Here is a 13,421-nt window from a genome sequence, read left to right on the forward strand (position 1 = left end):
GTATGAGAATTCCAATATAAATGCCACAAATATAGTAAGAAAAAAGCAAATATCCTAATTCAGAAACAGGCAAGCATTACATAATAAACATAATTACATAAACATAATTTGTAGAAGAAATAAAAGTGGTACTATAAAAAATGTATAATTTAGTAATTAGAGAAATGCAAAACAAAGTAATATTTTGTCATCAAGGAAGCATAAAACAAAGAAAATCAATAATATTGAAGTTGATTCACTAGTGGAAAAATAAATTAGTATACATTCCGGAGGGCAAGTTGGCAATATTTATATAAACTTTTAAAAAGTGATAGGACTTTTTGACCAACAATACGTGTTATGGAACTTCATCTCATGCAAATAAAGAGAGGAGAGACTCAGCTGCAAGCACCACGTGTACAAGGAAATTCGGAAAGACCCTGGGGATTAAAGGAAACAGCTACATCTGGTAAATGGGCTACTATGAAGCCATTAAAAGGTATATGCCAAATGCCTTTATAGATCCAAAGATGTCACTGAACTTTTACACAGGAAAAAAAGGTAGCTAAAACAAAACAAAACAAAATTGTAATTATGATCCAATCTGGCAACTACCTAGCCATTTATATATATCTCAAAAGGTGAAACAAAGTACTCCAAGGAAAGCAGAGGCTGAAAAACTAAATGCTTTTAAAATTCTTTCCCTTAAAAAAATAAGTTGTTTTCCCTTTCTTTTGTATTTTCTGAGATTGTTATGATGAAATATATTGCTTAGGTAATAAGAAAAAATAATTAGGAGTACTTCTTAGACTAAATAGGGAAAAACATTCTAAAATAAACTCAGAGCTGAAGCAGAAAGACAGGCAGGAGAATGGACGATCTGACCCGCCCCTGCACTGACGGGCACCCACCTGCCAGCGGGAGCCGCTCCCCTGCCCAGAGCAGCCCCCTCAGCTCACACGGAGCCATGGAGCTCCAGCTTTCCCAGCTCCATCAGAAGGCACTCAGAAAAAGTGCCATTTCAACAATACTTCCCATGTTACTCAAGGAAGATAAAAGGCCAAGATATTTAAATGGGACTTAATTACAGAGCCATGTGCCTGAAGTAAAATAACCAGTTCTACAGAGGTCCTCGAGGAGAGAGGGGATGAGGCCAGAACTGCCTCTGGAACGGCCACGAGAGGCTCAGCCATTTTTTATTGAATGCACCTCATTCTAAGATGTTATTTTCAGGGTTCTATTGCAATACTTACTACACAGAGAAATATGTTAAAAAATACTCCGCATTGACAACATGACTGTAAAATACAATATGTACATTAAACAGTCCCAGGAGGGTTTCCACTCATCCCCACTGTGAGTGGGACACCCGACGCCGCCTCCTGCCGCGCAGCCTCAGACCGTGTACCGCCTCTCCCCCTCGTGCTTCGCCTTGTGGTACTTCACGTAGTCGTGGTGCAGCTCCTTGAAGACGTCTCTCACTCCCAGCGGCAGCGAGGCCCGCAGGAACTGCACGTCCGACTTGGAGCAGAGGTCCAGGAGGAGGTAGATGCCCTCCTGCAGGGGCCCTTTCATAGCCGGGGACAGGGTGACCTGGGGAAGGACACACCGTCCGTCAGAGCAAACAGGCTGAGGCCGGGCCCACAGGAGACCTGACGGAATTCCAACATCCGCCTCCAACTTGAGAAAAGATGCTTCTTTTAAAATATCATGTTGCATACAACTTACATGACTGAATATTCATACCTTAAAAGTTTATATTTTGGGGAAATAGAAGCCAACTCAAGTGAACAGAGACCTGGAATAAAACACCCCAGGGGCAGCTTTGAAAAGACGAACATGATATCTATTTGTTTAACGGGGGCATTTAAAAATTGGTCTCTACATTTAAAAATCATAGGAAGAGCCGCCTGCACATGGTGTTAAACTCTTCCACATGGTCAGTCCCATTGGAAGCTACATTAACCAGAAGCAATGTTTACTACTGTGACTGGCGCCTCCCCCCAGGGCAGGGCAGGCAGGTGAACAGACAGGTGAACAGGCAGCTCTGACACTCTCCAAGTAGATCACTGACAGGTGATTAGCAACTAGATCACCTTACTCCACCCTGCATCAGAAGTGATTTGATTACCACTTAATGGATAACTTTATTTCCATCTATAATAGCACAACGGGCCCAAAGTTGCTAACTGCCCCAGAATGGTTGGATTGGTCCCTGTGCCTAAAGGGACCAATTTCTTTCCTGAAATTCTGGGTTAACTAAAATCTGGAGCACAGCAGGGTGGGTGGGCAGTCCAGCCCCAATGCAGCCGTATTAGATATCATGCACAAAGTTTCAGATCAGAGATTCAAACTAGTATCTAGACAACAGGCCCAGAGACAGGCCCCACTCAGGTTTCAGCTGAACCTGGCGCTGAGCAGAGTCTGAATGGCCCAGAAGCTGAAAGCAAAAAGCAATCGAGAGGTCCCAGCTGAGAGGCCTGGTTTGTGGCTGATTCTTGACTCATGTCATGATGACCTACAAGAGGTCATCTACAAATCACAGCTTCCAGTGGGGCAGAGCTTATTAACTGGGAGGAGTCTGCGTCACCTAGGCAACCACTGGGCAACAGATTCCTAAAGAGGCCATTTGTGTTGGCCACTAAAAAGGTACTATTCTTCAAAGTCATGACCATTTTCATCTGACAGTTCAAAAACTGTGTGGCAGACCACCACCTTAAATTGGACTGTTTTATAAGTAAAAACACTCAAGGATGGAAGGTGCACTGCCATATCTGTGACTTCACAGTAAGGCATTGGGGAGGGAAAGAAAAAATAAAACAAAAAGGACAAATGAAAAACAAAGGAAGTCCTTAATCTCACCAGTGGCAGGGTGAGCACGTTTTAAGGTGACCATTCATTCGTTCATTCACTCATCACACACTAAACAAATAACTCCACTTCCAAAGGCAAAAAGGCGTGAAACTACTTCCCCAGCGGGAACACTGAGGCCGCGACCCAAGCCCACAACAGTTCCTTTACACGGGTGGGACCTCACTAGTGCAGCGCAGAGCAGAGCGCTCTGGTGGGCGACAGGAGGCCAGTGGCACCAAAACCACACGACCATCACATCTTTAAGTTTCAGACAACTTATTGTAAAGTAAGAGAAAAAAATCAAGTCCTACAACATGAAGATCACTGGCCAATAAATGAAACATCTCTGAGCAGCTTTTAATACTCACTCTAAGCCATCATACAGGGACAGCTGTAAATCTGATCTATGGGTACAAGAGAAAAGTGACCATAATTCCTTGACTCATCTCCACTGTGACACATTACTGCATGGAGGGGGCAAGATCTGCAGAGTCGCTCGCTGCCTCTGCTGAAAGACACGGTCCTATCAGGTCATCTGCTTGAACTGAACGAGCACCCCACTCCACAGAAACACAGGGGACAGGGGCAAAGGGGCTTCCTCAGCTGTACTTGCTCTCCAGCCATAACGAATGTCAGCAATGTCTTTCTGGTTTAGAAAGATGTGTGGCTCTCTCATTAGGAGCCTCTAATGCATACGGAATACTTTGTTTTTTACTAAACTGAAAAACAAATGAAAGATAAAACAGACTCTTGTTCTTGAACCTGGGGACCACTCAAGAAACTAACCAGAACAGGCCCCAAGATTCGCACTAGAGCAAGAAGGAGACCTAACAGTTACTGAGTGTCTTCCATGTACAGCACCACAGCCCCCTGAACGTCACTTTGTCCCATCCCCGACAGCTCTACGCCACACCTGGGGACGGGCAGGACACCCTGCCACAACAGAGGAGCAGCAGGCCCAAAACGGCCCCTGCCATTTCGGTTGAGAAGCCCTGCTACAGGGACCCCACACGGAAGCCCTTGGTGGGAGGCCGTCAGCCCAGCTTACCTTCTGCACCTCCGTCACGTACTGGGCCACCAGGAAGGGGGCGACCACTGTGAAGCCCTCGGCCTGAGCTGCGACGTGGCTGCGCATCCTCTCCACCAGGCGGGCACACTCCAGGGCCACCGGCAGGCCATCTGTGCTCCCTACAGAAGCAGTGTTTCCAAACCGTTAGTTCCAGACCATGTGCTTTAATTCTTCCAACGTGATACCCTTCCTGTGGCCCCAAATTACTCAGAGCCTCCACTCTTCCCGCCCTTGAATTAGCTTATGTTGCGCACAGAACGAGGGAGAGGACGTGTCCAAATATTTATCTCCATAACAAAGGGAAGAACACTTACACTAATCAAGAGTACATGGTTTGTATTAAGAGTTTATTGAGACTAATCAAGATTTTTTAGGATGAAATCAAGAATAGCTATTGTATTTAAAGGCAAGACGGATTTCTACAAGGCAGGCTTAAAATGGGAGGAAGAAATGGAAAATTCTCTCTGAAATGGTTTCTAACATATGATTTTAAATAAAATGGCCTAATTATGTCGCTGCCTCCTTACACTTCAGAAAGTGTAGAATTTTTCTTTTTTACGCAAATACGTATGTAAGACTCAATCATCATTACTATCTTCCCAGAGTTATTTCTGATCCCTACTTCTTTCCACCTTAAGGCGCCAGGGCCATCCAGACCCTTAAGAAACCCCACTCAAGAATTTAAACCAAGCAAGGGAGCTAAATCGAGAATTCGGAAATGGCAGCCCCGGCCCAGGTTACAGCTGCCCCCCAGGCCTTCACAACAGAGCCTGTGTGGGGAGCCCCTGCACAGACCAGAGAACCCGCCCTGGCTTTCACCATTCACCAGAGCGATATGCTCACTTGTATAAAATTCTAGAAAATGCAAACAGATTACAGTGACAGAAAGCAGATCAGGGGCCGCCTAGGGCTGGCACCAGGCTCAGGGAATGGACTGCAAAGGGAATCTTCTGGGAATGATGCACATGTTCTGTATTTTGATTGTGGTGGTGGTTTCCTGCATGTAGTTACCTATGAAATTGCATTAAGTTGTATACTTTAAATGCATGCTCTTTGTTCCTCATATATTATGCCTTAGTAAATCTGATTTTTAGAACGTACGGTGTCTTTCTTAAGACCTTGATCATGCATACAAACATCTATGTGCAATTGCAATTTTTCTAGTTCAATGAAATTTCATGAAATCCTGTAAACTGTTAACATTCACTTGGCTCTCTCAACAGGCAATGTACTCTAGTGGGGCACTTGAACGTGTAATATACAGCATTCCTGCCTTCTCTCTTTTGAGATTGCTCCACATACGCAGGCAATTCACAATGCGAATGCCAGATTTAATGTGTGGTCAGTAAAGAGGGCATCAGGTGCCAACCAAAAGGGAGTCAGTAATTAAAATTCCACTCAGTGAGGCCACGGATACAGCAGAGAGCCGAGTCCTGGCCGACTGGAGGCGCCTGGGCTCGCACCCACGCGGAGGCCACAGGGCCACGCAGCACACAGCCGAGCAGGAGCACTGTACGCCTGTGCTCACTGGGAACAAAGGACACACATTCAAGGGCACTCAGGCCACCCCCGTGCCAGCGCGTGACGAGGGCTCCGCTCCACAGCCCGGTGAGGCTGGCCCCAGGGCCTTCCCTGCACTGCCATGTCCCACCTCCTGCCCAGACGGCCCTCACGAGCTGCAGAGCTCAGAAATGGCCTTAGAGGCCGCGACACGGCCCTGTGGTCAGCTGCCACCAGCTGCCCAAGGCCAGAGTGGGCCCAGGAGCCTGCTTCCCATCCTGCTCCTAAACATGTTCACAATATCACAGTGAGGCTTATTCTGCACCAGGCATGAGAGAGACCCAAATACCTGCCCGTGTAATCCCAGACTGACCCCCCAGGTAGGCAGATTAATTTGGGAATTACAGTGCAGTGTTAACTACACCTTTTCCCTTCCCACAGAAGTTAGCTGGTTTAAGGAGTTACAGCTTAAATCTACACGTCTGACCCTATTAGACTGAGTCCCACTGGCAGGGGGAGGAGCTGAGCGCCACTCCTGGATCCCTAGTCAGTCCCGAACCCCAGCCCACGGTCTTCCCTGACGCTCTCCGAGGTGACTTAAAAGCCCCTCCTTTGAGGCCAGGGCTCCCCTCACACCCTATCCTCATGCTTAGCACATCGGACAGCGTGAGGCTGGTCCACACTATGCCAATTAGAAATAGTGCCACAGTCTCACTTTGTAAGCAAATGTTTAATTAATGAGACTCTTCCACGAATTAGAAATTTAGCATGAAATCAACAAACTCCAAGGCTGGAAAACAAGCCATGTATGTAATTTATGCTACTGTCAATGGCAGCTTGCATCACTGGTAAACAAACAAGACTTGGCTATGACGGGGCTGGAATGGGGGGAAGGGAGCAGGAGGAACTCACCCCGTTTATAGGGTGAGATGGCTCCACAACTGCCCGTTCCTTTGTAAGGTCCCCATTAAAATATGAAGCCCTGCCCTGGCTGGTGTGGCTCAGTGGATTGAGTGCTGGCCTGTGAACCAAAGGGTTGCCAGTTTGATTCCCAGTCAGGGCACATGCCTGGGTTGTGGGCCAGGTCCCCGGTTGTGGGTGCACAACCACACATTGATGTTTCTCTCCCTTTCATTCTCCCTCCCTTCCCCTCTAATAGAATAAATAAATATTTAAAAAAAAATATATATATGTATATATATATACATATGAAGTCCTTAAGACCGAGAATGGGATTGTAGTCACTTTTACATCCCCCTTTTATGAGAATAAGTATTTCTTGACTCTAGATCTTTTTTCCCCCAGGAAAAATAACTATTTCAATTAGAAAATATCAAATGCGTTCACTGTTCTAGATACAGTAAAAAATTGTGACAGTTTAAAATTTTTCAAAAAATTGTTTTGAGTATTCATTTGATGATCTGAATATTTCTCTTACTTAAACTCAACTGGGTGGTTTTACTCTCAGTAATATATGTGGCCAGAGACACTGCAAGATAAACACGTCTGAAATCGTGTCGCTGACACCGTGACTCCCATTACCTTTATCTTTCTGCCGTCCTTCATGGATAACTGAAAACACCAACCTATTAAAACAGTTCAAGAAAGAAGGGACGGCTTTCAGCATTACCTGCAACAATAACAGACAAGAGATATAAAAATACGTAGGTAACTGTTTGTTTCAATTTCTCTTTAAAGAAGCTCATCTTTATTTCCCTCTTAATCTCATCTATCAGGATGCTCAAAACAGTTGCGGCAACCTCCTTTTCCCTGGACTTTCTGGGGAAATCGCTCACCCACCTTACCTGACTCTTTCACATTTAAGGTCGGAGGTGGGGCTTCCATGCTGTATAACGTTAAGAATGTAATGTGGGAATCCTGCTTTAGAATTTGCTAAATCTGTGTCTTCGACTGTAAGCTATTACTAGTGTATTCTGGAAATGGGTAGAGATAAATAATATAAGAAACAACAGCCAATGTATTTAAATATAACTGGTACTAGAAAAAAAGATTACATAAAGCAAACCCATTTAAAGTAAGAATCAAAACATCTCATGTTTTAGTAATGAAAAGGGCTGGCTGGGGCTTTATCTTGGAAAATGATACAAAAATTATAAAACATGCTTCTTTTATACTCAACCATCCTTAGATCATGATCAAAACAGCATACTGCCCAGTGAAGCAGCCACAAACAAGCCACATACATGTAGCTACTTATGAGTTAAAATTAAAATTCACTTCCTAGTCATCTAGCTCCTAGAGCACATTTCAACTGGTCAAGACACGTGTGGCCAGCGGTTACCAGCTGGACAGTGCAAATCCAGAACGTTCCTCCCAGCACTGAAACGTCTCCCGGACAGCACTGCTCTAATTCTTAGAACAAACGAACAGTAAAGCCAGTGCCGGAATTCTTCTCTTTCATATACTTTATCCAACCTAATTCTTGGTAACATAACATCACATTCTTTTCGTCAAATGATCGGCTTCTGCAATGTGTTCAGAAAAAGGTCATTTTTGCAAAAGTATTCCAGACATTCATCAGATCTTCCAAGAAATCTGTTAATCCTCTGCTATCATATAATTAAAAGTGCACAAATCCAGGGCCAGACTATCTGAGTTCAAGCCTGGCTTAACATGAGATCTTGGACAGATGACCCAACCCTTCTCTGCCTGCTTCCACATCTGCAAAGTGAGAAAAACCAGTCGTGAGAATGAAATAGTTGTAACGTGTGACATGCTGAGAACCGGCTGCTGATCGTTCAGCTGAGCGCTCCACCCGGGCTCGCTGCCCGGTGCCTGACGCCTTCGGACCCACCTCAGCAGGTCCTGGCCTGGTGCTTTTATCGACGCAGACCCACTACGCGCAATGCCGATCCTGACCATGCACCACATGGAGCCCCTCGTCGCGCTCTCTACCCGACGGGCTAGATGCGGGTGAGCAGCTGTGACTGGTCACATCACCCACTACTGCAATACCACATCAATATCCTCGTCAATTCTCTCATTCAACAGCCCACTTCTGCTCAACGGTCGTTTGTTACTGGTCTTGCAGATTTACACAGTCAACATTACTTTCATCAGTTGCATAAAATCCTGAATCTTCTGCAAGGCTGCAGTTTCAGTCTGTAGTTGACTGCTCCTGCATTTATATTGTGCAGTCACATAGAACTCTAACAGTCTGCAGAGAGATGTAATAACAAAGACGTGGACAAGACAGACAGCGCCAAAAGCAACTGTTACATGAGGAAGGCGTTGGAGTGAGGCCCAGTATCGTGAGTGCTTACTTTGCCAGAGAATAAATGTTTTCAAAACTGCTCTGCTGGCAGGTCTCTAACCTCAGAACATTAAAAGACTCAAAACTATGTGAATATGCCTGTGGATACGGGTCTCTCTTCCATATCCCATGCACCCCACGTACAGAGATGGCGCAGTGAAAAGAACACTGGCCAGAGAAATCCAGTCTTGAATCTTCGCTGACGACATCGGTCAAGTTATTTAGCGACTCTGAGACTCTGTTTCTTTATCAATAAAATGGGATTACCACCTACTTAAATTTGCTGTAGTGGTGAAGTGAGACACATAGCAAATATTCAATAAATGTTCACTGGCCCTGGCTGGTGTGGCTCAGTGGATTGAGCACCAGCCTGAGAAACAAAGGGTCACCAGTTCGATTCCCAGTCAGGGCACAAGCCTCGGTTGTGGGCCAGGTCCCCAGCTGGGGGCGCACGAGAGGCAATCACACATTGATGTTTTCTCTCCCTCTCTTTCTCCCTCACTTCCCCTCTCTCTAAAGATAAAAAATAAAATCTTTAAAAAACAAAAACATAAATATTGGCCGAACTAAAATCTGTTCTCTAAGGCACTTGTTTCCAGTGTCAGTTTAATTTAAAAGGCAGCATGCTAAACACTGGAACTTAGGATACCTCGCTCTCTAGATCCTTCTGAATTACAAACCCAAGAACAAAGCTAAGCCAGTAAGTGCCATTTAAATACATGATCTACAGAAAGAGTAATTCCTAATGAGTTTCCTTAAATAGCTCGTACACCGTTCCAAGTGTCATATCCAACAAAGATAAACTCACCCAAAGGGCCCAGTGGGAAGGTCAAGCATTCTTGTGCCTGAGAAGCCACTCTGGCCCTGGCAATGACTGCAGCCAATTGTTTACTTAGCAAATCGTTATTTTTATTATCTTGCAACAGTGACATTTTACTACTGCTTTCCTAAAGGCAAAATTACCCTGCACACAACGGACCAGCTGCCTGGCACCCTGGCGCGCCTCCCCCTCACCTTCGGGTGGCATTGCAGGATGGAGAAGAGCATGTTGTGCACCCTCGGGAAGATGCTCCCATACTCCGTGGGCTGCAGGTGCTCCAAGGGGACCGTGAGCAGGATGCTGAAGGCCAGGCTGACGTGGTGCGGGTTGCGGATGGCCTCCTCCCCCTGCCGCAGCAGGGCGGCCAGCGCGTCCAAGATGGGCTCCACCACAGCCGGGGCCGCCGGCTGCTCCTGGCACGCCTCTCGGTTTTGCAGCTACAGGCCAAGAAGGAGTCACGGAAAGAAAATGAAGGTGATTCTCAAAAGAAGTGACAAAAGCTGAAGCCAACAGAGGTAAGAACTGAAGTGACAGAGGTAAGAACGTCCAAACTCCCAGATACACTGATGTGGTCGGTGGGGAGGCTGAGGTGACAAGGAGGCCAGGGTCCTATCCCTCAGGGTGACCATGGACTTGGCCGTTTTGGGCCACACTTTTTGTGGGATTCATCTACCATGAGAAGTAATTTCTCATCAGGGAGTTGATTCATCCAATTTCTCAGAACAAGAAAACGTCATATCAGATGCAACAGAACAATATTTTTCTAAAAAGAGCATTAGTTCTACATGTCTGTAATCAAACTTCATTTGTTACATTTCTTAACAATCAGCTCTAGTTGAAGATGTTCAGCTATTGTCCTAGATCACAGAGAGAACAGGCTCCAGATCTGGGTGGCGAAGCCTTCCCTACGTAGCCTGGGAGCACTCACCTGCAACCCCCACCCTCCTACACAGCCACCTGTAACCAGCACCTCTGCTGAGGCCTCCTGAGGCCTGTCTCTCACAATGCTCATCTTTTTCTGGGTGCTCTGGCTGTGCTGACTCCGTGCGAGCCCATTTAGATTTATCTAAGCCGTTTCTAGCCTGGTATTTATATCAGCGCAGACCAAGCACGCACACAGCCAACACTGACCATGAGCCACGAGGCCCCTCTAGTGGGCCCCCTTCTCCTACTCTACCCATCCCCTCGCCCCGCGCGCGCACACACACACATACACACACACACACACCTCCTCCTGTGCCCCCCGCCCCCCAGCCCACACACAGGAAGAGACAGGATTTGTCTACTAAAGCAGATTCCCAGGAAAACAACTAAGCAACAAGACAGAAAAACAAGAGAGAAGAATAAGTCACACCATGGCTGGGTGGCTCAGTTGGTTAGAGTGTCGTCTTGTACACCAAAAGGCTGCAGGTTTGATTCCCAGTCAGGGCACATGCCTAGGTTGCGCGTTTGATCCCTGGTTGGGGCATGTATGGGAGGCAAACGATCAATGTTTCTCTCACGTTGATGTTCCTCTTTTTCTCTCTCCACCTGCTTTCCTCTCTAATATTAATAAACTTTTTTTTTTTAAGAAAGAGTTTTAGACCCTGCACCCTGAGAATATGCTAACCCAGGGCAATTCTTTCAGCACTAGCTAGCATTAGAGCTGATAACAATGGTAAAATGGATGCTGACCTTTTGAACTGAAGTAAAATACTGATACCAGACTCTTCAGAGAACAGAAACACTGAGTCCCAGTCTCAAGTCGGCTTTTGTTCTAGTGAAACAGAAAGTCCTGTCACCAGGGGCCAATACATAATGTTTGGGTGGACTTATAACAATAATCTGTCTGCAACATTACTATATCATTCTATAAAGTCATATTTTTTCTCAATGTATCAGACTTCACACACACACACACCCAGAATAAATGAATGTACTAAACTGACCACAAAATGTTGTGGGGACAAAGAAAGCTCCAGGATGCCTTCTCATCTTATCTAATTTAAGCAGGCCTCCGCAGCAGCCTCCTCTGTCACCACATTCCTTCTGATGCTGCCTGTCTGGAGAGTAACAGCCCGGCCAGCGAGGCAGGAGCTTCTCACGTCTGGACAAAGTTACCAGCCAGAACTGACGGGACACCTCCTGGATGTTAATGCCATTAAAACCAACACTGTCACCCAGTAAAAAACCAAAAGCGAATGCTTCCTAATGCTCAACAGCCCTACATACCCCCTGTGCGCCACATCTTCTACGATGACCCTATGTGTAGTACAGACAGGCAACAGGACACCTACAGACAGACTTGCCCTTGGCTGACAGCCAACTTCAGGACGCAGCCCCTGGATCACTCTGCATAAAACCAGAGAATGGCAGAAGCAAACACCGCCTCCATCTGGACGGGAAGAGGGGAGTCAGGTGCCGTACTCACAGTCAGAGCCGTGATTATCTGGGGGCATGCACGCAAGAAAAGACTTGCTTTCTCTCCACTAAATGGGCAGTTCAGCAGCAACTTGATCAATGTCACAGATGACAAAATGGCCTAAGGAAAAAGGGACAAAACTTAGCAGAAATAGTCAGCTCTCTCTTAGGAAGAAGCCAGTCACTGGTACCGAAGTCACAGAGCAGAGCCTATTAGAACCCAGCTGTCACCCCTGGCTGGTGTGGCTCAGTTGGTTGGAGCATCGTCCCTACCAGATGGTAGGCTCGATTCCCAGTCAGGGGACATACCTAGGTTGCAGGTTCGATCCCCAGTTGGGGTGCATACGAGAAAGCAAACAAAGATGATTCTCGCTCACATCAATGTTTCTTTCTCACTCTCTCCCCATCCCGACCCTCTCTAAAATCAATGAAGTGTCCTTGGTGAGGATAAAAAAATTAAAATAATAACAAAAAAAAACAGAACCCAGGTGTCAGGGGCATGGGCGTGGCCAGGCTGGGTCAGGTCCTGAGTGTGATGCTCCCCCATCATCAAACAGGGAATAAATGAGTGAGAGGAGAACTGGGGCAAAATTGAAGGCTTTCGACAGCCTCGCTCGCCACCAAGCACATGAAGGTGTCAGGACAGTGAAATGAATGGGCACAAATGGGACAGCGATCTACACGGAGACCCCATCTCAGGAGGGGTTCTGTGATCCTACAGGTTTGGAGCTAATTCTCAGCAGCGATGGGGGAGGGGAGGGTGTGTAAAACAGCTTGTAAAGCATCCAGCTCAGAAAAACTCAAAAAGTTAAGTTTCTCAGAAAAAAATACCACTGTATACATTGACCCCAATTACAACACCGATTCTGATGTGTAAGTTCCAGTAGATAAACTCTGCTCACATCCCACACTTAGGGAAGTCTTATTGTGGGTGAAGTTTTGAACCTTAGCCAGGAGATTAGGACCTGAAGTTGCTGGGGCTGGAACATATGTGGGTATTACCCCTGTATCTGCCTCTGCGGTTGCTCAGTAATTTTTTTCTGAAGCCTGGTTTCATCTCTAGTTAAGTTTGCCAGGATATAAGCAGGTGAGTACTTCAGCTGAGAATTATTTCGGTGAAGATATACTGAAAGCATGTATATGTATATAATATCATTAACAGTATTTACAGCGTGTGCACCAAGGCATTGTGTTGGATGAGGGTGAGCTTATTTTCTTAACCATAATTCTGTTCATGTATCTGACCTTGTTTTTAAGTCATCTCCTCTGCCTTTATTAAGTCATGTATGCCTGTCAATGAATAATAATGTATTTTAATTTTATCCAAGTCTTCCTCAATTTCAAAATCTTAACATCAGCCCCAGAACATAGAGTCAATACTTTTTTACATACTAAGTAGAACTGATTTCATCATGTGGAATTAAACTAACAAAAATAAGCTTTTATAAGATGAATATGAGAACTTATGTGCTAATCATCATAGCCTAAACTCATATTTAAAGATAGAAATTTTAATTGAAGATTTC

At 45.7% G+C, this 13,421-nt stretch overlaps 1 protein-coding gene across 1 annotated transcript; it reads right to left on the reverse strand.

The window, feature by feature from the left end:
* Positions 1 to 1,374: 1,374 nt before the first annotated feature.
* On the reverse strand, positions 1,375 to 9,987 carry LOC150000834 (unhealthy ribosome biogenesis protein 2 homolog). Its single transcript, XM_090290260.1, has 4 exons — positions 9,690 to 9,987; positions 6,944 to 7,031; positions 3,881 to 4,020; positions 1,375 to 1,572 (listed from the first exon to the last, which is right to left on the reverse strand). The coding sequence occupies exons 1-4, from the start codon at positions 9,720 to 9,722 to the stop codon at positions 1,375 to 1,377; spliced, it is 459 nt and encodes a 152-aa protein (XP_090146386.1). The 5' UTR covers positions 9,723 to 9,987.
* Between the last annotated feature and the right edge of the window lie 3,434 nt (positions 9,988 to 13,421).

Source organism: Furipterus horrens, unplaced genomic scaffold (genome assembly GCF_987537825.1).
Source record: "Furipterus horrens unplaced genomic scaffold, mFurHor1.1.pri manual_scaffold_10, whole genome shotgun sequence".
Lineage (NCBI taxonomy): Eukaryota > Metazoa > Chordata > Mammalia > Chiroptera > Furipteridae > Furipterus > Furipterus horrens.